This window comes from Thunnus thynnus, chromosome 14 (genome assembly GCF_963924715.1).
Source record: "Thunnus thynnus chromosome 14, fThuThy2.1, whole genome shotgun sequence".
Classification (NCBI taxonomy): Eukaryota; Metazoa; Chordata; class Actinopteri; order Scombriformes; family Scombridae; genus Thunnus; species Thunnus thynnus.
In genome coordinates, this window is record NC_089530.1 from 21,985,279 (window position 1) to 22,012,169 (window position 26,891).

The window sequence follows — 26,891 nt, forward strand, 5'->3', positions numbered from 1 at the left end:
AGCATACATTTCTGCGAGGACTGACTCTGTGTGTTTGTGCGTGTGCCTAGTGTGATAGAGTACATGTGAAGGGGAATTAGTGGCAGTTCTGATGTAGAGTAGGTTCCCATATGTTTAAAAATGGGAGTTATTTTTAGGCACTGCTAGCAGAGTGACTGTATGAAGAGGAAGCTAGAAGCCAGGTTCTTCTTTTCCATCACTGATCTACTGAAGAGCATCTGGGTTGTGTTTCTATGATTCACTGCTCTGTAATAAAAATAAATAAAATCCAGCCCCCAAAAAATCTGTTAAAATTCTAATGTTGAAATGGTTTGAAGGTTTTTATCATGTATTCATTCAGCAGACACACCTTTTTATTATAAAAAATGATGTGGACAAGATGCAGCACTAAATCACATGGCCTATTGTTGATATTGTAGATTTAAACATTTTTAAATGCATTTATTATAAAGAGAGCTGCCACTCTTCAAGTTTAGTGCTACAAAGCAAATAAGCAAAGTCAATTGAAAACAGTTGATATGAGTTCAAGAGAACAATCAAGTTTCATTTAAATGAGGCCTTAAAGAGCGCAATAATTGCAATGACTTAAATTGCATAGACTGATGTATGTGTGTAATTGTGTGAACTTCTCCAGTTAGTATAAAGCACAGCCCTGGGGTGATGGGGGTGGGGGTGTAGGGGGCTTCCCCCAGCTCACCTGCCTCCACCTTTGAGACAAGCAGCAGGATGAACCCGTCCACTCGTTCAGCCTCAGGGCTCTGTTGTGAAAAGCACTCTAGCTGATAGATAAAAGCAGAGAACAAAAGAAACAGGAGTACTAATGGCTCGTTTTCTCCTCCTCCTCATGTAAGAGATGATCTGTCCATCTGGCCAACAGTGGACCCCGGCTGCTCTTCTTCTCATTGGGGTTTTACTGTTGAACCAAGTGCAACTGTTGAGTTTTTTTAGCTTGTTAGGTCAAATCTAATTATTAAGTAGTCCATCCGTACCACACTAGCTTTATTTCACTTCATTTAAAATTGTAATATAACCAGGAATTACGTGAACAGTTGCAGCACAACTTGCACAGGGTTAGCCTTAATTCTCCATAATTCATTCTTTTTTAAGTCAAAGCACTTCATGTATGCTGAGGCGACCCTCTTGTTATTTTGCAATATATGAACAGTAACTCAAAATAAATTGCCTGAGTAAAAAGATGAGCACCCAAATTAGTTTGAGCCACTGAGTATTCCACCAGGTAATTAAACCATGTTGACTTTCTTCGTCGAGAAGCTTTCACATTGTCATTATGGATGTTCTTTTAATGTTCTTTGCACAAATGATTGGAGACTCTAGATTTAAAAATCTAAATTGGTCTAGCTTTATAAACATTTGGAGTCGTCCATGTTGATTAAAGCGTAATTTTGCTGCATGTGGCTAGCTTGCATCCATAGACAATCACTCAATCAATGATGTTTGCCTGTTAACATGTCAGTTCCTGAGCTTTAATAAGAGGGAATAAAGAGTATGAGGCAGACAGAAGAAAGCCTTTAGTCATCCATCTAGCAACACTACTGGAGGGATGTTGCTTTGCTCCTTGAACTGCAGTGCACAAACCCTTTTGTGTTCTTATGGGTCTATTACAGTTTTGAACAGCAGGAGAACTGTGTTTGCATTGATTTAGTTCATGGGGATGCAGTGAGATCTGGTGTTAAGTGGTTTCTCTGTGTGTGTGTGTGTGTGTGTGTGTGTGTGTGTGTGTGTGTGTGTGTGCAGTGACAAAAGGAGGAAGCATTCTCCTTCCCATTGTTGGTTACAACCTTTTCAAGTTCATAATCTCTGCAGTTTTTCAGCAGGAGAGAAGTCCGCAATGCCATACCCAGGAGAGGGCTTAGTGTGTGTGTGTGTGTGTGTGTGCACGTTTGCACACGTACTGTACTATGTGTGTCAGCCTCACTAGCATGGGGAGAATAAACCTATCTCCTCGTTTCTATGGTAACACTGCATGTCTGCAGAATGGGTGTGATTCAGGATTTCAGGGTTCAGGCAGCATTTGTACGCACATGCACTTGACAGACACACACACACACACACACTCAGTGGCAGTACAATTAGTCCCCTGTTAAAGCTGTGCCGGTAGCGGAACTTGTGCTTGGTTTGATAGGTGGGAAGTTGTAGGGGTGTGTGTGTGTGTGTGTGTGTGTGTGTGTGTGTGTGTGTGTGTGTGTGTGTGTGTGTGTGTGTGTGTGTGTGTGTGTGTGTGTGTGTGTGTGTGTGTGTGTGTGTGTGTGTGTGTGTGTGTGTGTGTGTGTGTGTGTGTGTGTGTGTGTGTGTGTGTGTGTGTGTGTGTGTGTGTTGGGGAGGGTGGGTGGATTTAACAGACAGGGCTCCTGTGAGACAGAAACACAGCAGCGTTACAACCTTTCCACTGACACCAATTTAACACAGACTTCCACACGTACATGCTTACCCACTGTAAGTGCACACATACCACTTATCTTAGGACGACCTATGCAGCCATGGAGGAGTGTGTGCGTGACCCTCCATCTACTTAGGCCGCTGTCTCAGTCAGCAGAATATTATCTCTGATGTCAGCAGACGTCTATTCAGCCCACATTTTGCTTAAGGTAATAGAGCAGAATCCTTTTTGTGTGATATCTGTCTCATAATTTTCTCTTAATAAATGCTATTTAGTACCAGTCAAAAGTTTATGTTATCATTCAAGTGAATGGGAAGGTGTGTCCATACTTTTGACTGGTACCGTTTATATTTGGCTTGGGTTTGAATTGAGGATACCAGAGATGAACTTTCCAGAAAAATGTCTCAGCAGCATAGGGAGAATGAGGCAGATCAATAGTATTTAAGTATATCAGCTCTTAATAGACGTTCAAAGCTAACTATAAGATATTATTGTTCTGCTAACATGCATAAAGGCACATGTCCAATCTCTTTGCACTCTGCGTTCACGCCAACAACATCTGTTGAGTGAGTAAATTCCATTGTTTGACAAGCATCCCTTTAACCAACACCCCCATTCTATCAATCTGTCTAAATATCTCTGAGGGATGGAAGATGAGCTGTGAATCCTACCGGAATCAATAATACAGCAACATAGAGGCAGGAGGGGGGGAGGGGGGGATGGGGGTGAGGAAAGATGTTGAGAGTAGGAAGAGAAGAGGAGGAGGAGGAGGAGGAGGCTCACCCCTGCGTGCTCGGACTGAGAAGTGATGGAATCAAAGCTGCATCACTCTCTTCCCCTCCGTCTTCCCCTTCCCCCTCTATTTGTCTTTTTTTTCCTCCATCCACTCACTCACTCCCTCTCCGTCTGAGTCTCGGCTCCTTTGAAATTTTAAATGACTGTCCGTTCCCCATTTCCCATGTGTGAAATGGACATGATTAGATAGTGAATATTGGAGAGTGACATAGCGACTGAGCCGTGGACGTTTCTGCTGTCACAGCTACAGTGAGGCGGGGAAAGCTTTCCATTCGAAAGCAGTGTGAGCATGTGTGTGTGCATGTGCATGCCTCTCAGTGTTTGTAGCACATCGCCATGACATGCTCAGTGTGGTGGCTGGTCTCTCTCCTGCAGTGTCCATCATGTTTTATGTATGAGAGCTAAGCCAGCACCAGCTAATCCAAGAGCCATATTAGTCGACTGTAGTTTAGCTTTGTTATTAGCCTGCAGCTAATCCTCAAAGCATGTTATTCCCCATATCCTTCAAAAATTCAGTCCATTTGAATAGCATCATACTTAAGGAATACACGCATTATCCAGTTTTATCAACATGAATACAGATGGAGCTGGTTGGACCTGCATGCCTTAGTTTGCTACTTTTGCTTTGGTTTTGTCTTATTGATAACATTTATTGACAAGATGGAGATATTCAACCGTGGACCATTCTGTGCCTTTTGGGTTATGGTTATGATTATGGTTAGCTTTAGTCCTGTAATGCTACATTCTGTCTTTTTAATAGTTATAAAGTCAGATACAGAATAGACATTGAAAATAAGAGAAAATGCATCAGAATCTCATGATGCACTAGGATTTTTTCAGAAAGCTTTAAACTAACGCCGGGGTAGATCAGAAGAACAGCAACAACAGACTAACAAGAGCAGCTCAATAGACCCTTGAGAAGGGAAGGAAAAGAATTGAGAAGTGGGTCTGAATAGCACAGTGTTGCACAAAGGTCATGACTCTGCACAGTACAGATAATTCCATTGAAAACTATAACCAGAAAGAGGGGAAATCAGTTGAAATGAATTATTCGGGAGTTGAACAAAAGTACTGAAGGTCACAGTATTGTTCAGTAAAATATCAGTGTCAGCATAAAGTGATTGAGTTGTCATTATATTTGGGTGGTACGAAAAGTCTGACAGCCTGAAACGTCCTGCTTGCACAGCAAACACATGCTGCCATTGAAAGGGACAGGTGTGCGGTGTGTTGATGGGGAACATTGGTTAAAAGTGTGACAGGTGGTTGTTGGGAGAGGGAGAAAAGTGTGTGTGCTTTTGTTGTTGCCAAACTACAGATCTAGTAGGAGTTTTCTGCTCATCGTTCTCTATAAAGCCAGAAGCATAACTAGCAGTTTGTGCAAGCCAGTTGAGATATTAAAAACAACACTGTTGTGCTAGTGTTTTTATGAAAAAATGACCCTCATCTCTCATTATCTCATGAAATCTAGTTTGTTCACTGAGCAGCACAAGTGCAAGGTGTAACATGAAGAATTAACAAGCCAGCCTTTTTTCCAAGCCATGTCCTGGGATTGCAGTATTGTATTACAACAAAGGACGTGATTGTTATGGGACTGTTTCTCTCCGGGTATTGATCAAAGATTATTTTTGAAGTTTTGGTTTCTTTGCCCTTTTGAAGTGTGGTGGTTGGTTTCTGCCCAAAGCAGTTGTCATCAGGTCTACATGGAGGATTGGCTGTCGGGCACACCAAATGCCTCTCCGTGAGACACCAACTGGGGCTGTCTGAGCTGCACCAATGATTCTGTCTGACGCTTGTTGAGTCAATCTGTCTCAGTCTTCAGACATTACGGCTGTTTACTCATTTTTAACTGGGACTTCCTGATATTAGTCATCATCATTATTATAGTCACTCATCTTTAGTATGAGTGTTGTTTTTGCCATCACTTTATTTTGTTGATGTCTACTATTCTCTGTGCATTCATAAACATTTGATTGCTTTACTTGTAAAAATGACAACAGTGATTAGAGGCTGAAAAAAACATTACGTAATTAATTTTTGGTTGAAGGGTTTGGAAATGGTTGGCTTCTTTTGAATCATAACGCACCATAACCCTTCTCCCTGCATGCCCCATACACCAGTGCAGACAGAGAGATAGACAGAAAGGGCAATTGGGGTCAGTGCTCTTATCACCACTGACAAGAAACCATGGCAACCATGCTGCTAACCTAATACCGTGACTGTCCATCACTGCGACCCAAAATTTGACCTTCACCTCGGCCCACAAAAGCTTCTCTATGTATGTGTGTGTGTGTTCATGTGTTCTCCTCCTGAATACATTTAGTCAGTAGCTACAAAGCTGCAGAGGAAACACTGATAATATCAAGTAGCTTCATAGACAGTGTCAGTCCTTTTGAATTGATACAACCTGGATCCATCCCATTCTGGTAGATTGTGAAGTATAGATACTTTTCACACTGGTCATGAACTGGAGAACTGGATCCACCATCAGCGTTGGACAAAATAATAAAACACTTTTAAATACAGGATGATACATAACAATGTTGAGTCACCTCCTTGTTTGTCTAGCTGTCTATTCTATACTACTACATGTGAGTGATGCACTGATCATCTGTCAGCCCATTCTCCACATCCTCTTATGTAAACCAGTGGTTTTCTGTCTCTGCAACAAAGGTTTAGACTACCATGACTGTCAGTGGCCTCTGCTGCAAGTTCCTGTTAAGGATGATATAGCTGACGTTTTGTTTGCAACTGTACTGAATAAATTTCCCTTAACATTAAGAAACATGTAACTTTTGTCCAACAACAAGAGAAATTGATCATGAAGTAAACCTCAGAAGAAAGAATGCTCATTTGATATTAAAACATTAAAACTGAAGCTTAGAAGATGTAGCTTAAACTTCAAAGACATTTTCAAATGTTTGCATTGAAGTATATATATCAGTATGGTAATATTGACCATATGATCACAGTAATCCTGTTAGGGCCTAGCCACCCTGCTTTTAGAGACAGAAGCTTATTTGTCATTCAAAGTGAGGTGCTAAATCTCAGACAAGAATACCTTTATACAGATTAGAGAGGAAGATAAATGTTGCTTGTAGATAAGTCTATTACATGTAAAGAATATCCTAGTAGGTAAAGTGTTATCCTTAGACTTTGTATTAGCAGTGGCAAATAGCAGTGATTAACCTTTTTGTTTCTATGCCTCCTGCATTTAGTTGAGTTAGTTTAGAAATGTTTAATAAAGTATAGCCTATTAGGTATACAAATTTAAATTTAAGCAGCTAACTTGGTTGGTTGACTCATTTTGAGAATGCTTGAAATCGGCACAGATGTGGCTTTATTTTTAACCAATGAAAACCACTAAAATGATGTCAGATTTCCTGCCCCCTTCTACCTTCATGATGAGGTAATGCAATATGTATATGGCAGATGGTTACGACAGGCGGACTCAGACTTTACTTATATAAGCCTCTTTGTCATGACATCAGCAATAACCTGCACAGAATAGACCAAGCGTTCGGTCAGATGAGTTCAAACTGTTCTCTGCCTTCAGGTAGACATGAAATATTCAAGTTAGCTGACCCTCATGTCCTTTCTTCTTAAAGAAACCATTCTTCCTTTTCAACACAACTGTGGTTTGGACTTGGTTCAAACTGCTTTAAAGGTTAGGACTGTAAAAATATTTTGGCAGGCAGTTTTTGCATTTGTGATTTATAATACATGAGCATATGAAAGGACCTTTTTAGGTGAAAACATCTTACATCATATTAGTTAGGGCAAAGATTAGGCAATATAATTATGTGAAGACATTAATTTAAGGGATTTGTTATCACTACCACTTTGTACATTATTGTATTGTGAGATGATTGGACTGTGTGTGGATAATTGGACCAAAACATCAACGCTTATTAACTCCTGCCCATCCCTACCAGTGGTCTGTGTATGTGTACAAATGTACAGTGCATGTGTCTGCATGAGTGTTGTAAATTGCAGATCATGGTTACATTTTGGTTGTCATGATTGGCATGTGAATGGAGGGGGCCCTGTGGCAAAAACCACACCAGCAATTTAACCCACATAAATACCACTGTCACTTGCATCATCTCTCTCACACACACACACACAAACACACACACACATTGGATTGATGCTGTTAATTTTGGTGTCCCTTGGGTGTCTTGATAATCTTTTGAAGTCTACACCTTGCCCAGACTTTAAACCTGTAACACTGGTAAAACTCACACCTCAGGCCTGAAATTCACAATTACTTTCCTTGATTGGAGATTATGTTACAGTCTTAATACCTGCGGCCGTCCACTCCCACACTGTCAAAACCCTGAGGAGCGTGGTTATAGTGTTGTATTCTTACTGCAATGCCAAAAGCTATCTCAGATGGGGACGTACATTGAACCTTGACTCTCTTGGCTAAAGTAGACATGTGAGAGGCGTGTTCCTATAGTCAGATGTTATTCATACCTTAAATGTTTGAATCTTCCATTGAAATATTGACCAAACATACTTTTAGTGAAAAAAGTTATTTGTGCTATTATTTTATTTTTATATCCATAATTTATAACTCCTCCTGACCACTTTATTTTTTCTTTATTTGTAAAACAGGAGACTCTCCAGCAGCTGGTCATGATGCCTTTACCAAACGTGTTGGTTCTGGGCCGAAACCCTCTCTCTGGTAAGTTTTTATATACTTTACAGTACAACTACAACATTATACAGACAAACTAAACACTGAGCATCAAATCAACCTGAAAGGAAACCAAAAACAATATTAATACATTCTCCAAGACCGCCCTCTACTTGAATCACATGGGCAGGAAGCGTGCATACAGTTCACAAGGAGGACATGAAATCATACTGTGTTACTTCATTAGAATGCAATAATAGACCCGTTTTAATTATCCATTGCTTTGATGTTTCAAATGACTCTCTCTGCCTGTAAATTCCATTTTCTTGGTACTTCTTTTCTTTGTGTTAATGAGCTGTCGATTTGACCGTCATTCATAACCCACTCCGTTGAAAATTAGAGATGATGGCAGAATTAAAGGCGCCTTAATAAATGAAAGTCAAAAAGGCTCATTATTAATGTTGAGTTGATGGGGAAATGGACAGATTAGTGGGTTTTTTCATCCCTTTGTCAGTCTGGCCTTGGAAAGAGTTAACTTTGTAAATCCTCATGCTCACCACAGAGACGATGTCGGCCAAATCTGTGGACTTCTATTACCTAAAGTGCTAAATTAATTTAACCATTTTGCGACATAGCTTTGACCTACTGAACCCAGCCATGCTATTTGATACGTCTGTGCGGCCTCAAAGCAACAGTAATGCAGTGTCAAGTGTTTGAATTTCATGAAAACATTACTGAGAGTGCCCAGATCAGCTTGACCTACGCAGCCCAATGTGCTACTTGATATTCCGGTGTGACCTTGATGAAGCCACAGAAGGGAGAAGATAACTAGAAGTAGGCCATCATTTAAGGTCACAGTGCACTGGTTGTGGTAATAAAAGCTTCATATGGATAAAAGGAGAAAAAAACGCTTGCTTTACAGCCCAGCTAGTTCAGTTATTGGCTTTTACTGCAATATTTTTGCTAAAGCCAGTGTAAGATCATTTGATTGGTTGTTTTGCTCTTGGAAAAGCATGTCCATACAAAGGTGTTCATAGCCTTTGTGTTCTCTGTGCAAATGTAATCATCATCTCCTCAAAGTGAATTGTTTCCAGGCTCGGCTTACACACCTTGTTGAAGGATATCTGCGCCTTTTTAAGCAGATGAAATGGCTTTTAAATCCTCATCCTCACTCAACTGCTTTTATCACACTTTCACCACAGCCATTTCTGTTATTTTTGGGTTTTCATCGCTTTTCAATGGTTCCAGTCACCCCTTGAATTTTCATACGCCCCAACTGGCATGAAGGGTAAATAAATGAACAATAAGAGGCTGCAGTGAGTACACACAGACTTGTGTTGACTGTGTTTCTGTTTCATGCAAGGGTAACTGGGTTGTTAATTTACTGTAGAGATAAAACAATATATCACTGTTCTGCCAAAGTCACAGTAAAAACAAGCTTTTTCATTTTTAATACTAAAGCTAAATGATCCACATGATCCTTTTGTTTGTAGTTTATTGCAGTATAAAACTATCTAACTGATTATTTTAAGCATTTTCCAACTACTGGTGATAACAGCCATCTGCACATGACCTCAGATCTCTTTAAAAAGCTTTCTTTTGGCATTTTATCCACTCCTGCTTCCCATAATAATGCAGTCTGGTCATTGTGAAACCAAGATTGTTTCTTTCATAAACAGAACTCCCAAAACAATGTCTGTTCAAATATGACCACCTTTTTAAAAAATCTTCCAGATCTACAGTCTTGCACAAGGGCTTCACACACGACTGAAGTGAATATTGAGTGAATACTGAAGTCGACCTAACGCAGACAAGAGTGAAGGGCAGCTCCGAGCAAGTGGACCAGAGCAGGCAGAAAGCATTAGACTGCATTCCTCAGGGTTTCTTTTGCCCTTTACCCTCTAGCTTGTCAGATAATCAGTCAGTCAGCGAGTCCGTCAGACCAGCAGTGGCTGTGGAGCCTGGCTCTCTGGCTTCAGCGGCTGCCAGCTGAAAGTCATTGGCCATGTGGCTTTTATTATGCTCTCATTAGGGGGCAGGGGACGCCTCTGCGTGTGTGTGAGTGCACGCACGTGTGTGTGTTTAGTTGGTGGCTGGGGGAGGGGTGTCTTCACAACAGTGAACAGTGGGAATGCACTGTAGCACCCCCAGGCTCTGATTTACCCTAGACTGCCTTGTATATACACCCACAGAGAGATGCACAGACACACACCGAGTTGTGCATGCAAGTAGTGTTTAGTGAGTATGCTTGCATGCAGATGTTAGCAGGCATGCACACACACACACACATACACACACACACACATACATAGACAGTACCTCCTTTGTTTAGTCTAAGTCTGAATTTTCAGCAGTGATCTGCTCTGATCATCTAAAAACTGAAGTATTTCCCCTCTAAATGTTTTTGTGATTATCAGTGTTCTTCTTTCACCTCAAAACTGCTGCTTCACTCAAGTCACTTGCAGTCAGTAATGTTATCATTATTGCATAAGCACTGTCTGCAATTGCAGTCTGCAATAAATATACAGTGATGGACCAAAAGAAACATTATATTCTCTCCACTACCCCTGTGGAAGGAAAACACTGCACTGTTGACAGAGCTTGCCATATGAAATCCCAGATGCAGTCTAGATCTATTTATCTATTTATAAATATTAATACATGTCATGAATAAATATGACGGAACATATGAATGACAAAAATAAAACATGATTTTAGATGAGCCCACCTGTCAAAGAGCAGAAATCCTTTTCAAGTGTAGCAACAACCGGAAAGACAACTGTTTTTCCACTGACAGCTGACAGAAAGCATAAACTGAGGACCTGACAGGGTGTGTGGGTGGTTGTGTGTGTGTGTGTGTGTGTGTGTGTGTGTGTGTGTGTGTGTGTGTGTGTGTGTGTGTGTGTGTGAAGGAGTAGTTCAGCAAAAAAGTGAGGCCTGCTACTGTACTTTTTCTGGAAAAGTTCATCTTTCTGTGTTCCAGACTCCGTGTGTGTAGGCGAATGGTTGGTGGGTCTCTGCAGTCTGTGTTTCTGTGTTGTGGTAAAGAACTGAAGAGACATAAATTATAACTGTTTGCGTATTAAAGGAGAAGTTTGACATTTTGGAAAATGCATGAACAACAAATTACCATCAGTAAGAAATAGTCTGGCATAAAACCTTCGGTACAATTTGTTGATTTTACACTTTTGCCTGTGTACTGGAAAGGAAATGCAACATGTTATTTAGTGAGTTTTAGAGGTGCTGGTAGGCAGAGACCATCTAGCTGTTTCCCTGTTTCCAGTCTCCATGCTAAGTTAAGCTCATTTACTGTAGCTTCGTTTACCGAACAATAAATCATACAATCTTCTCATCTAACTCGCAGCAAGAAAGTAAATAAGTGCATTCTACAAAAATATGAAACTTCCTTTGAGTGCTGGATTGACTGTAAAAGTATTGAGACTGAGACAATGAAGATGAATTGGTGGATATTTTTATTTTATGATTTTTCTTTGTATTAGGGCAGTGCGGTATGACCAAAATCTCAATGATATATATCACAATATAGCACATTTTTTTGTAAATTCAATGAATAAACAGTTTCTGGTCTGTGTCGTGAAGCTTTTATTGCACTTACGGTAACATAATGAGTTTAGTTGTTGTCAACTTCAGTACTTCACCTGGTTCACTGTCTCTCCAAGTGCACAAAAATTAGATAAGTAACATAAATAAATGTAGTCTCTACTGTGTTTTGCTGTGCTCCTTTTCTATGCTCTGTGGTTCACTGCGGGCGGGGCTGAGCCCTCTTGTGTGCGCTGCCTCACAGCGCAGCAGAGGAGAGACAATGAACCAGGTGCTCGAGTTGATGACAGTTACACTTGTTACGTTACTGTAAGTGCAACAAAAGCTTTGCAAATAAAAAGCCAAGAAGAGTAATTTATTAATGTAATCCGTGCAAAAGATGGACAGACTCCAAATGACTGATGGAAAATATTGCCGTAAAGAGTGTGATTTGTGACACAATGAAATAAATGATAGAGAATAATATGAAACAATAGATATTTTTCTATTGTCACGATATATATCATCATATGGCACAGCCCTGCTTTTTATGTTTATCTTCAGTGCTCCTCGTGGAAAGGCAGACTGGGTTGCGTGCAGTGTTGCTCATGACGCTGACCTCAGCTCCAGGCTGTCTGTCTTTGATGTCATTCGACACCGGATCTTGTCTTATAAAGCGCAAATGGCCTTAAATAAGCTGAAAATAAGGTTTATGCTACTCTGTCCTCTGCTTCAGTGAGATGGGTTGAATACACCCTGGCATGCTGTCAAAGCAATGTCAGACTGCTTGTGTCAGTTTTGTCACTGACGTGCAAGTCATCAGGTCCTGAACAACTCTATTTGTCATGGCAGAAGCAGGCATGTGATTGGAAAAGGACAAAAAAGCAGGAAAATATACAGAGCTCAGAGCACAGCCACATACACACACACACACACACACACACACACACACACACACAGTGGTTAACCGTATAAGTCATTTATTAAATATATATTGAGAGAGTGAGGTTCCCAAATCTAAGAATTTGCTAGCCCTCTGTTTTAAGTCACCATAATTTAGATATTTTGGGTTTTCTGTCGGTCGGACAAAACAAGCAGGTTGAACACACACACACACACATTTTTTCTTCTTATTCACTCACATCCTCATACTCAGATTAACAATGGAGTTGCAGGAAGAAGGGTTAGTCACTGTCCTCCTAACCTCTTGTTTCCTGCCAAGAGGATGAAGCATGGAGGGAGGAAAGGAGGTGAAAAAAGGAAGCCAAGATGAGTGAATGCAAACTCAAGAGGAGCAGATGATTCGTAACAATGTTTGAGGAAGGAAGGAAGGAGGGAAGGACGGGTGGGTGGATGTGTGTTGCAGAGAATGAATGGATGGATGAAGTGAGTGTGTGTGTAAGAAGGGAGGAAGAGAGGAACTGAGAAAAAAGAGGAGTTGACTGCTAGCAGAGAGATGGGAAGCACCTCCTCGCTGCTGCTGCTGGAGGGAGATTTGTCTGTTTTCAAACTTGTTTCTTTGCCTTCCTCTTGCTCTCTTCCTCTCTCTCGGTTTCTTTATTTTCTATATGCCACCCTTGTGTTTGTGTTGCTTGTGCTCTGTGGTGCTTTCCCTCTTTTGTCCTTTTTCCTTTCATCTCTCCCTCTTACTGTTTCTCCCTCTTGTTCTCCCTCTCTAGCTGTATAAATTATTTATCCTCTGAGGTCCCTTATCTTTCCTACCTAGCTCCAGTAGATTTGGTGAGCTAAATCCCCTCCCTGACTAGAATAGGTTCCTATGGCTCTAATAGAGTGCAGTTAAGCCCTGCAGCTGTGAGAATTAAGTTTTTATCAGTCGTCACCCTTCTAGGCCAGAATTTGCTCATATTCTCTTTAATTTTTTTGAATTCCTCTTGTATTGACTGAAGACAGACTAAGCAGTAACATCCCCTTGATTGACACATCATGAAAAGTATTTAAAATCATACTACATAACTGGTCATTTTCAAAATTATATGTAATTACTTGGCTTTTGGAAAAGTATTAGATTCAGCTAATTTATTATTAATATTTTTTTTCAAAATTGGATTCATAACATGCAAGAAATTAGCTCTCATTTGAGGATTTTCTAGTGTCCCAATTCATGCCTGTCGAGTCATATCACTTATGTCTGAGTGCTGCTCTGTACATGCAGGAACTTAACACTTCCTCTGCCCGGATTTCTGATCATCAGTAGGCTGCAGCACAGCACTCGTCTAGACTTTTTGAGCATTAAATACATTTTTTCTTTACATTCATTTAGCTGTGGTGTCTGATCCGAGTGCTCCAAGAGTTTTACCTAAGAGCCAGAAAAGCAAAATTCACCATTTTTCCTTGGCCGCAGTACAATACAAATCCAATTACAAGTGAATTTCCATACCACGATTGAAATATCCAGGAATTAGCCAGTCTGAAAGGGTAAATTAACAGTGAAATCACACACAGAAGAAAATAACCACTACAGAGCTTCAGTTTTCCACCAGCTGTAAGGCAAAATAACCTGTTGTGACATTACGGAGCATGAAGTTTTAGTCTATAGAGAAGCAGCACAGCAGGTTTCTATCCCTAATCAGTGTTTGTTCAAACTCTTAACTAATACTGATTAGTTGTCATAAGTATAATCTTGGTTTCTAACTCAAAGGATGATTATTTAACCTACCATATCATGACCACAGGGAAGTCTCAGTTGCTCAGTAACACATTGACGTGTGTGTCTATTGATTCAAGAGGAATGAGAGAAGGAGGATTGATTCGATTGTGAGGAGGATTCTGTAAAATTGATGGATAGAACCTGTCAATGGGACACAATTTCTGTAGTGGCATTTCAAGCTTTCCCAAGGGAACTACGAGGTCGTCTTTCTGTTGCTCTCTAAATTGATGCTTTACACAAACAATAGGATTTCTTTTTCCAGAAGTCATTTTTGGGAAAGTTATTCTATTATTGCCTATAATATTGAGAAGCAGTTTTATTTATCTAATATGGTTGTCATTTAAAATCTTTTGGAAAGTCCCACAATGGGTAAAGTCATAGATCAAAAACGGTGGGCTTCAGAAAGTTGTCTGTTGGCTTGTGTGTGTATGTTATTTAACTGTTCCTGCTGTGAAGATTGGCTCATTAAACAGAGAGGCAAACAGACCACCCTGCACAGAAAACATGTTGGCTGTCACTAATCTGGATTTATTATTATTAGAGCCGGACAATGTTAGCACTCGCTACCCCCTGGGTCACACGATGAGCTGGCTTATCACAACCATACACACACACACACACACACACACACGCACACCCTGCTCCAAATACGGAAAACACACAGTCCCAGTACAGACACAGACACAGATGCACACAACTTGCATATACCATACCACTTAGTCAGTGGAACACACACATATACCACCTGGTTTACTGTTGTTCAGTCCCAAATCCCACAGATGAGCTCAGGCCTGTTGAGCATGCTAGCAGCTGTTTGCGGGTTTCAGCAATTTATGGACAATATGTCCTGACATGTGGAAGAGTACTGGAAGTTCATCCTGCCAACCTGCTACACTGTGGAAAACATTGTGGCACTGTAACTAGAAGAGGTTTTTTTTAAAGGCGAAATAATAACAGCCTGAGAATTTAGCTAATTAGAGCAACCCAAGTAAATGTGGTATAAATTGAGGAAAGGTAGCACCTCAACCGTGACGTAAATAAATTTAAATTTAAACATGTGCCCAAGTAGGCAGAGGCGAAAGACTCCGTAAGACTCCATCTGCCCACGCTACAGAGGAAACATTGGTTATAATTTAATTTTTATAAACATAATTGTGAAAAAGACAATGGTTTGTTGCACAACACTTTTGTAAAACTTCATTTTAAAGAATGGTTTCACAAATAAAGCAATCATCGTCAGTTATCACCCTCCATCAATCACCAGATCTCTGTTTGTGCCGAGGCGAAGGTTTCCACCACTATCAACAAAACATCAATCAATAGCATGTTTTTACTCCTTCCTAACCTGCAAAAGGTGACTGATCCGAATGTCAGAGAAGACCAAACAGAAACAAGACTGAATTATAGTGATAAATTAGATGTTTGGTTTTCAGTCATTTTGTTTGTTTCATGCAGACATATTTGTGGTTTGGCTGTAGTCCTAATACTCTGTTTGCTTTGTGTTTTTTCCCTTTTTTTTTAGAGCAAGGTCTGGATGAGATGAAGAAACTATTACTGCTACTGCTAGGCTGTGCTGTTCAGGTAAGAGCACTGTGTAGTCCACTTAAACTCGTCCTCTTAAAAACACTTCACATATGGGCATTTAATTCATGTTTTGAGGAGCAATGAACTCATATCAAAACAGACCGCAGTCAAATTTTGAGGGACATTCTGTGCCTGTGATTCACAATTCAAAATATCATTACTATCATCACAATATCCCATCATCTTTTTTTTATTTTCAGGTTTTCAACTGAGCTAGACTTTTAAACATTCATAACTTTCTGTGTTTATCTTGTAGTACAATTCCAAAGCCAGAAATCTAATTTTGGAATTGGATTTAAATGATGCCCTACCACATTACTACCATTTGCTTCCTCTGATAAAATGAATTAACTTACTTCATTATCATACAGGAAATGCTGTGTAATGAATGACATATCATACCTTTTCCTGCCTTGCGACAAAGCCCCTATTCAGCTCTTCTCTCACTGTCAAACAAGAGCATTGACCTTTCACCAACTCTATTGTTTCAGCAAAAAGACAGCATAGTTACATTCATACAAGTAGCTCTGACTGACGTAATACTCTGTCTACAACAAGCTTTAATTAAACACAGGAGCAGCTGCTGCTGAATTAGAATTGGCATACAGTTAAAAGAGCTAACATCTGTAGAGAACACTGTTGTTCTAATCTCAATTTATGCTAGCAAGGGAGGAAAAAAGATAGACCTGCAGTTGAAGACTAGATTACATTCCTACATGCAACTACTACTTCCTGGAAACCTGTATATCAGATTAGCATTATCCCTTGTGTCTGCAGTGTTCTGTTAACCTCCACTTGACCCTCAGCCCACCTAACTCTTGAACATCTCTCTCCTCTCTCCTCAACTCTCCTCTCTCCTCTGTTTACAGTGTGAGAAGAAGGAAGAGTACATTGAGCGTATCCAGACTCTGGACTTTGACACCAAAGCTGCAATAGCATCCCACATCCAAGAGGTATTTCTATTCCGTAATAAACAAAACTGGGAGAGAATCAAGATATTTAACTTCCTTTACCTTTTATTATTATCTCTTTTGGCCCCATTGCTGTTATTGATGTTATAACCTGGTGATTGTAGGTGACTCATAACCAGGAGAACGTAGTGGACATGCAGTGGTTGGAAAGTGGAGAAATGCCTCCTGAGGACCTGGACAGCCTCTCCAGGAACCTGGCTTTTCACCTCAAACGCCTGGTGGATGAGAGAGACACGCAGCTGGAGGTAATAATATACTCATGTGCATGTGTAATGTAGATTTATTTAGCCTGGTTGTAGAAGTCTCTTATTACTAAAATGGCATAATCCAAAAAACAAACCACAATAAACAAAACAGGGTAAAGCACAACTTGGGAAGTGTTTCTCTTTTCTCTTTTTATTGTGTTGGTGGGAGGTTGTTATGCCCAGATGTCATTTGTGGATTTCTGTCGTACTGTAGTTCTATGGACAGAATTTTTCTAATGAAAATGGTGGGCTGCTTTTTGTGGTGTTATGTGGAAACTTTTCCCTTTTTGCCGTTACCACAAGTGAGCTGCCTCAGGAAGGAAGGGTTGAAACTGTTAACTGTCTCATGCATGAAGGGTGTGTGTGTGTGTGTGTGTGTATATATGTGTCCGTGTGTGTGTGTGTGTGTGTGTGTGTGTGTGTGTTGTATGAAGCGTATATGCGTCATTGAATGAGTTTCCAACCCATAGGGTGCAGATACTCACGACTGATATAGCTGATCTTTCTGTGTGTGTGTGTGTTTCTGTGTATGTGTGTCAGGGGTTCTAATAGCCTCCAGATTATCACTGTGTAGTCCAGCCGCTCTCAATTAAAATCCCATTTCCTGTCACGGGCACTAGATCAAAATAGGCTGTGTGTGGGACTGTCGGTGTGCCTTTTGCCCTAATGCCTCTGTTCTAGATTTGCTGTGGGCAAATCCATGGATCTGGTTCCCTCTTTACTTTTAAGTAAATTCTAGTCACATTGTTAAATCCCAGCCTGCTCTTGTCAAGTATCCTACTTCTAACTTCTGTCTTGGAAAGTAGCAATATTGGTTAGTTCTGTGCAGATTCTCCTAAATACGGATTTAAAATTGTATTTTCTGTTCAACCCTTGTTACTATTTTCCTCCCAAATCTAGCTTTTTTTAGCTTTGAGGTGTGAAATATGAACTCTGTTAAAGGGCCCTTGCACTCATTCTCTGCACAGATTCAACCTCACTCCTTGCTCTTTTTTCTCTTTCCATCCAGACTATAGTGGAGTTAACCCAGGAGAGAGACTGTGTGCAGCTGTCTCCAATGGCTCCTTGTCCGGCCCAGTCTCCCAATGACTCCCCCAGCATGAGGAGGACCGAAAGTCGGCAGCACCTCTCCGTGGAGTTGGCTGATGCCAAGGCCAAGATCAGACGCCTTCGGCAAGAATTGTAAGTGCCACTGCCTTATCCGCTAGATAAGTAATTGTTTAAATTGGGCAAAGGGGACAGAAATGGAGAAGAAACAGGAAATAGACCGGATACAAACAAAAACAGCTGGGACTAGATAAGTCTAAGAACTACATACGAAAAGATCACTGGCACACAGCGACTTATCAACCTTAATCTCGTTTGCTACTGTAGTTCCGATTTTGTTGTAATTGAAGCTTCTCTTACTGTCAGATTTATGATCTGAAGTGGGAACTGTGAAGTCCCACATCGTCATTGGCTGGTTCCTGAAGATAAAATGATTCTAGGTCATCAAGGTCATCACTTGTACTTCATTAATAGCTCACATGCCAGCAGAGATCAAGGCTTCTGTCATGGTCAGTGTTTATTTATCCAAAAACTGGTATGGAACTGGTAAATCTGAAATGTGGAAGTTGGTCATTTTATCAGTGGGTTTCATGGGAACCTACCAGAATTTACGCTCTGACTTTTGTGGTTCAGTTATTGCATTAGATGGTGGTTTTAAGCTGTTTGGTGACCAGATTGGTTACATCCTTTTAATTAAAGAAAGTTGACAAATCAAGGAATCAACTTTTTAGGCAATGGAAAGTCTCAAATGTAAACACCAAGGCTGTTTCCAAAATCACTCTCTATTTACTAGATAGTGCCAAAATGTCCCTAGTGAGGCATTATGGTTAAATTACCATCATTTTATTTGAATGCCTGAATTCTAAGTGTCACATTTAGCCCAAGAGATTTGACATCATGGTCCTGACGGGAACTCATTAAGAGCTCAGGATTCAAACATGATGCTGAAAGAACAACAATGACGAGGCAGAGATGAATAATCGTGCAGACCAGCAGTCCATTTCCTCTCCATATCTCTTATTACTCACATGAGAGCAGGCTGCTGTGATGTCACACTTCCCATCACTAACACACACACACAAGTAAACCCCCACTCTCACAAACCTTTTGAGAGGCCTTTTAAATTCTAGCTATGAATAATAGAGCTTCCTTTTTAAAGTGCTGTAACCTCTTGTCAGACAAAGGCTTAATGGTCAACTCAGATCAGTTATGCTGTTACTTCAAGGGGAAGTTGCACAAATATAATGTCTAATTTAAAAGTCTGGCTGGTGTCATGAGGTCGGTGATGATACTGAAGCAAGACACTAAATTGCTTTTAATGGGATTGTTTTGTTGTTTGGTTAATTTAAGTGCTGTATACTATGTAATCTCTTCTTTTTCACGACATTTTCAAGATTTGAGTGGTTACTGAAACTATTTTTTGATTAGATTTCAATAATGGTCTGGGTCAGGCCAGAGAACATGTAATTTCTACTTCCAAGTAAATCATTTGCATCCGATTTCCAAACTGGAAGTACATCCATCACTTTGGCAGCATTTAAATGAATGCAACCCCCGGGTTTCTCACTGATATGAAGTAAGAGTTTTGTCAGAACTGCTGTAATTTATCAGAACTCAACATTGCCAAACCTGTTTGTCATTTAAAGCTGTTTGCAAATATATTTCAGTTAAACTTTATTAACAGAGACTGATGACTGGCTTGCTCATGCAAAGCTTGCTGCTGTTCTCCACTTTTCTTTAGTATAATGAAAGAATAACCCAGTTTAAAAGTTGAAAATGTTTTCAAAATGGTGATCTGTGTGCAGATTTTAGCTGTGGTCCGCAATGATTTGGATCTGGGGGTTTTTATTTTGGTTTTGTTTTGTTTTTTTTGTCAAATAGACAATAGCATGTGTGAGGGCCAAATGCAAACCAGAATTATGGTTCTTTAACAATAGGTTGTAACTCAGAATGGAGTGCAGGTCACCCTCTACTTGGTCACATGAAAAGAGTGAAAAGCAACGGTCTCCTTGAGCAAGACTGAAGTCACTTATTGTGGATATTGTGTGGAAATGGTATGACATTCATCACTGTAGGCATTTCCCGTACACTTACTTGACCTACATAATGACAGTTTATTCAGTAGACCTAAATAGGACTACGTAACAACAGTCGACAAGCTAATGAGTTATTTTGTTTGCTGGTTGCTATGGTATTGTTTACTTGTTGCTTTGGTGTGTGATACAAAGGTAGTGCCATGTGATGGAGCCGACAAGGGACAAATAAGGCTTTGAGTTCATGCTTTTTCCCCCAAAGAAGCTGATGTAGTCTGGTCACATGATTGCAGTTTGTTTTCTGGGGCGGAGGAGTGTGTCGTGTGTAGCAGCACACATTCACATGCACAGATATTGTCTTTGCATACAAATGTGGATATGTGTGTGTCTGCTGTGTGGTCTCCGCGTGTGTGTGTTTCTGAAGGAGACCAGGTCAGAGCTGGAGGGTATACTTCAGTGTTCCCACTGTGGTCTGTTGGTTAATGTTTCTATTAAACCTACTGCGGCTTGGCTGCTTTTCCTCATTTTGTTCGAGCTCAGACTATTCAAGCTGAGTTTATACCTATCAGGGGTTTACTGGGAAAGAAATTCAGCCCTGGACTTATCCGCCAGGATGGACCCGGGTGGTTATGAGTGGCCAGTGACGCATGCAGCACGCTCTCTGTGCAACCTGAATGACAGGCACACAGAGACGGCCGGTAAAAATGGATTTTTTGACAGTTTACTGGCCTACTGATGTGGCGGCCCACTGGGATTTGTCCCAGTATGCCTGATGGCCAGTACACCACTGATACCTATGAAACACATTTTGAGTCAAATTTAGAACTGCTACTCCACAATGAGTCCCTACTCTATTCCCAGGACTAAATGTGTTGTACTACTTCATTTTATCTGCCTCTAAAATTCCCTTATTAACTTTAAATATAGATCTATTGTACCTGTTCTTTTTCAGGCAAGTCAGGGTTATTTAAAGACCCAGAAATATTTTATAACGAATAATATAAATGTACCATTTGAAAGAAAATGCATTTATTAGTTGCCTTCTATGGATCTGAAATATGACAATATTCCTATTGTAAAACAATAACCCAACTAGTCAACCAAACCTGAAACATATTTGCAAGCATGCTATCCTTTTGACAACACAGATACATTAGAGACCGATAATCAGCAGTAGCAAAACATCACCCAATCATTGTTACTCATGTGGGGTCAACCAGCGAACACACTTTGAATGTCAGTAGATCATTAACTACTACAGATTCTCCTCACTTGCTTCATGCTGCACAGATCACTAGCTGAAAGATGAAAGGCATTGAATGCCTTTTAGTAGATAGCGACATTAGAGAGATGACTGGAAATTAAATGAGAGAGAGAGACAGAGAAGTGACATGCAACAAAGGTCCTTGGCCAAATGTGAAGTTGAGATTTTGTAATTCGTGGTTGGAGCTTTAGACCACCAGGATGCCCCTTCTGTAGAAATATTAAAAATGTTTTTTTTGTGTGTTCTCAGAAAGACAAGGATCTATTGTTATGAGAGGGCCAAGATTTAGAGTTACAGATAGAATTTGAAATAAGGGTGAGGAGGATATTGTTGTAAGATGAGGAATACAGGTTGCCTATGGAAGCTTTTTAAATATAGAAGCGCATACAAGTGTCTTTTCTTGCGCAGATGCTACGCATGTTAAACCATTAACATAAGCAGCAGAGCCAGCTGCATCCATAATATGAGCTCAAAGCTAATCTGCCGTGCTGGAGTTGACAGGTGTTTGTGATTTGGGAAGGGCTGTCTTTGGGGACAGGGAGGGGCTGCAGGAGGTGGAGGGGGTTAACTGATGAAACAAAAGCAGAAATGGATAAAAGAACATCCTGCCTGCACATATACATCAACCATAACTTCCCAAATAATTTTAGCTGTGAGAGGAAGGAAGAAGATAAAAAAAGAGCAAGGAAAGAAGGGTGCCTTTTCCATATTGAGATGCACCCCGAGACTCCAGAGAGCTGTAATCAAATAGGCCATCAGATGTTCAGTGGAGCAGTTTCATGCACACACGCAGACACAAACACAGAGCAGCATCTCAGGAATGCAGTCGTTTTCCTTCAAAGCAGTGTGACACACACTCCTTCTATGGTAGGATCCTGGGGGATTTGCACTCGCACACAAACTCACATAGACAGCAAATGCCAGACTGCCGTATTTCGCTGTTATTTAAACGATAGAGAGCACAAAATAGCATGAACCTCCTGTTGTGTGTTTGACAAGAAATGAGATATTTAATTCTATGTTTTTGTGCCATTTTCACAACTTATTGAGATTTCTCTCCTCTGTCTGTGTCTCTTTTTCTATTTCATCTGTTGTTGTAGTTTCACCAGAATAAAGGGAGATGAGTTTGAGCCCCAGGGGCAGATTTGCATATGTTTACCCCTGAAGTAGTCACAGGGAACTGTGTATTTTTCAGTTGTTTGTAACTGCTTTCTTTCCCCCCTCTGTTACTGTGTGTTATGCTGAGTGTGATGTCCAGCAGAAAGAGGTTGTTTATCAGTAGTTGAATTCAGGGCAAGACACAGGAAAGACATTGTGTCCTGACCACCAGAACTCAAACACAACAGACACAAAAGGCTATTTTAGCTTTGTAAACTGGGTTAGTGGGTTGATGGATGTCTTCAAATCAACATGCAAAGTGTTGTTTTTTCTAACTTGCCAACAAAGACCTAATATGCTTTACTGGATGCTGCTTATTCCATGTGTTAATGTGAGCAAAAGTTTTTGAATTAAGAGGCTTCATTACCAAAGCTTTGTAATAAAAACAGTATCGATAGTATTGATTACTCCTATTTAGAAATACAAACTCCCTGAAATGCAACTCTTTCTTTCAACTGTGTCAATAGGGTGCTACCATTAAAGGATTTAGCTGCAAGCTTTGAAATGGAAACAGCCCTAAAGGAATGTCCTTGTTACCACTCTGAATTGATACATGCACGCACACTTAAAACAAGTTGGCACATGATTTTTGGTGCATAGGTTCATGTTAATCTCAGTCATAGGCACAAAAGCATCATATTTCTTGAGGATTCTTTACTTCTTCATGAGCATAATATTTTTCAAAGTGTCTTTCCCTTCTTGCCTGTGTTCTCTGTCTTTCGTCGCTACTTTGGTCTCCTTGTTTAACTCCTCTACCTCCCTGTCTCCTTTCTAGAGAGGAGAAGAGTGAGCATCTTTTGGACACCAGGCAGGAGCTTGAGAACATGGAGGTGGAGCTCAAGAGGCTTCAGCAAGAGGTAACACAAGTCAGAGTGACACTCACACCACACCTCCTGTACATGCACATCACACACACACACATTCATACTACTTCATCTCACGTCCACCTGCTCCTCCCTCCTCTTTCCAAGTACTTTGTTTCTGCAGCGCTGCCAGGCTTTAATCAGTGAGCTAGTGACTTAGCTCATTAGGGGCTATTAGAGCTATCTTTAGTCTAGCAACAGCCTCACATGGCTTCTGATTTGGAGTTGGCAGCAGGGTGGCTGCTTGCTAACTTACTGGATGCTGTAAACAAGGTGGATGAGTTCAGGGCAAGGAGGGCATACAGAGGGCATAAATGATAGTGTGAAGAGTTTGTTCTGTTCTCATAAGTTATGTAATAGACAAGATTTAGGCTGTTAGTCTGTCATAGGTAATCTAGTAATCATATAAGAGTCAATGAATCTACTGACCTCTCCACTGATTTTTTTATACATTATACATACAGCATTGTATATCTGTTTACAACTGTTCATGTGATTCTCTATGTATTTATTCCATTTTTTGCAAGCATTCTCATTATACTGCACACATTCATGCTCTATATTCTGCTGTAAACTCCTGCAGAGCTACCAGCTGCTGTCAGATGCTCGGTCAGCTCGGGCTTACCGCGATGAGCTGGATGCTCTCAGAGAGAAAGCGATCCGGGTCGACAAACTGGAGAGCGAGCTGAGCCGATACAAGGACAGACTTCATGACATCGAGTTTTACAAGGCCAGAGTCGAGGTACACAACTGCATACAGAGCGTTACTTCAAACCAACAGGACAGTGTTTGTGAAAAGATACGGCTGGGATACTTGAGCATCATGTAGCTGACATCTAAGAAAGTAACCATTACTAAAAAACATAAACAAATCCATATAATATTAGTCTAAACCAAGCGGCAAGCCAGACTGAAAGGCATACATTTATGTGCATATATAGAAAAAACATAGACTTGAGGTATAAAAAGTTGAAGCATGTTGTAATGATGCAGGTAAAACAGAGTTGCACTGTTTTGACTCAGTTTAGACAATTGTATTAGTTAAAATTTGAGCTGAATAAAAAAACAATAAACAAATAAAAAATGTTGTATTTGCAAAAACATTTGCAGCGAGATGGACCTTAACTTGATTGAATTGTAACGCATGAGAGTTTTAACACAAGACTGTATGTGTATTACATCCACCATACATTACTACTATTCCACAACTGATCACACTTATCAGTCCCTTCAAGTAATTGCAATTTTGTGATCGCAATGATTAACGCAAATTCAACAAATCTCCGCAATATTTGTGAGAGCTTGCAATTTTGCTAAATTACCACAAATTACCACAACTTTTCCGTGTGAATTAGCCAAATCAACAGACCGCCTGTGATTTGGACCAATTATCGCATTTTGTGTTGCAGTAACTTACGTCATCGCAGTGCATTCAGGTGGAAGAATGACAAATTATTGTTCAGTTATTGCGTTGTTCAGAGAGCAAAGATGGACATAGTCTACCTCAAACATAAAAATAAACTATATTTTATGTTAATAGATTTATTTTAATGGCACTATTGACTGATTTTATTTGGTGCTAATATTAAGGTGAAAGTTTATTTAATTTAGGCTTATAAATGGAACTCAAGTATAGAATTTTCTTTTTTCTATAACTTTGAGCCCATGGTTCTCATGATCAGAAAATAAATTTAAAAATGAGCACTGGTATATCTGTGATATATAGTATGTTTTTATTGAAGGAAGTGATTACATATGACTCTTTGTTGGTAGTAGTTTTTTAAAAAATTGCATTATTTTCCTTTGCTTGCAATTTTACCACAATAAGAACACATAAAACATTGCAAATTGTGTTGCAAATTTTGAGAAAAGCCGCTGCAAAATTAAACATTTTTGGCTGCAGTAATAAAAAAAACCAATGAAAATCCTGGAGGGACTGATTTATATTGTTGTTACTCATTGTAATCACACTGATATTAAAAGCAATAATAAAAAGGATCTTGCCAAAACGAGTTTTCAAACTAGCTACAGTATTTGTCTTTTTTGTTTAACTTGTATTTTTGTTGATGCAATGGATTTTTTAGGAGCTGAAGGAGGACAACCAGGTCCTGCTGGAGACTAAGTCCATGCTGGAGGAGCAGCTGGATGCGAGCAGGACCCGATCTGACAAACTGCACCTCCTGGAGAAGGAGAATCTGCAGCTCAAATCCAAGATGCATGACCTGGAGATGGTGAGTCGATGAATATATGGACCAGTATTTCAGTGTCAATGTAAATAGATTTTTAGAGTGCTTAGAGTTCTATCTGTTATCTCCAGGAGCGGGACATGGACCGTAAGCGTATGGAGGAACTGTTGGAGGAAAACCTTGTGCTTGAGATGGCCCAGAAACAGAGCATGGATGAGTCCCTGCACTTGGGCTGGGAACTGGAACAACTATCCAAGACACCAGACCTGACTGAAGGTAAGAACAGGATGAACTTAAAAATCCTTTTAGTAGTTTCCAGACAGAATTAATAAAAATAGAACAAAAAGAGGAATTTTTAAGAGAGAAAAAGATGGGAAAGAATATTTCACGCTGCTGACAGTCAGCTGAGTTGAGCAGAAGAACGGTTGGTTTGAAGGCTTCGGATTGCCAACAAATTGAGCTCTGGTCATTGGCTCTTGGTCCTGGCGACATCCCCACGGCCCTTCTGCATTTGCCAGCCTCCACTGGGTTTTCTTTCCACTTGGTTAAGACCTGTAATTAATATTCAGTGGCTCCTGGAGGATAATCTGTGCGTTTAGATTATTAAAGCTGTTAAGAGGTTTAACTAGCCAGGGATCTGGATAAAGAGTTTGTGTGGTGGGTAGTTTGTTAAAATGGCACTTAAAAGCTTTAAGACCGTAAAGTTAGACCACAGGGCTTTGTATTCATTTATTTATGACTTATTGTAATCTTCATGACTTTTATAGTGATTTGTATCTCTTAATTTTTGGTTTTGACTTGGAACACCAAAATTCTGAATAGAATTGTAAATTTTTTTTGGATTTGATAAAACATTGATGTGTAATCCACATGTTCTTGTTGTCGCAGTCCCTCAGAAGTCTCTGGGCGAGGAGGTGAACGAGCTGACCTCCAGCCGCCTGTTGAAGTTGGAGAAAGACAACCAGACCTTGCTGAAGACAGTGGAGGAGCTCAGAGGAGCAGCCAGTCAGGACACTGCTGCAAAACTGAGCAAAGCCAGTCAGGAAAACCAGAGACTGAACAAGAAAGTAAGCAGTTAACTGTATTTTTAAGTGTTTTTTTGGGGGGGGCGCCATTCTCCGTCCAATGCTCTTTCTAATTTACGTTAATGATCTCCTAAATGCTTCTTAAAAATGCTGCCTGTACTCATTGCAGATGATACAAATCTCATAATTTCACAACTTGATACACTTCCCAAGGATAATCAAAAATAGAAATTCAATCAGTCAGCTCTTAGTTGTATAGTTTTTTAGGAAATCGGTTTTGTTAATCCAGATTTACAGAAAATCTGAAGGCTTGCCAGTTCTGCGTCATGAGACGTTACTTCTTGCAATTTGTGAAGGAGGTCACTAGATAATAGAATAATGAGGAATGTTGTGTGGGTGGATATATTGGTTTGTTTCCATCTTAGGCTAGAACATTCCTGCAGTACACAAAGTGACCAAGAAACTGTTAAATTTC

General features: G+C 40.1%; 1 protein-coding gene across 7 annotated transcripts in view; it reads left to right on the forward strand.

Annotated features, from left to right (window-relative positions):
- The window catches only part of LOC137197263 (girdin-like), a 76,483-nt gene that overhangs the window by 24,866 nt on the left and 24,726 nt on the right, over window positions 1-26,891 (forward strand). For all 7 annotated transcript variants that reach the window (XR_010931375.1, XM_067610561.1, XM_067610556.1 and 4 more), the window contains exons 4-13: window positions 7,811-7,880; window positions 15,563-15,621; window positions 16,494-16,577; window positions 16,700-16,840; window positions 17,850-18,022; window positions 23,118-23,199; window positions 23,789-23,947; window positions 25,290-25,436; window positions 25,523-25,667; window positions 26,280-26,458. Coding sequence is in view for 6 of the 7 variants with exons in the window: in XM_067610561.1 (XP_067466662.1) it covers window positions 7,811-7,880; window positions 15,563-15,621; window positions 16,494-16,577; window positions 16,700-16,840; window positions 17,850-18,022; window positions 23,118-23,199; window positions 23,789-23,947; window positions 25,290-25,436; window positions 25,523-25,667; window positions 26,280-26,458 (1,239 nt within the window). In the remaining variant the exon portion in view is untranslated. The remainder of the gene's footprint in view (window positions 1-7,810; window positions 7,881-15,562; window positions 15,622-16,493; window positions 16,578-16,699; window positions 16,841-17,849; window positions 18,023-23,117; window positions 23,200-23,788; window positions 23,948-25,289; window positions 25,437-25,522; window positions 25,668-26,279; window positions 26,459-26,891) is intronic.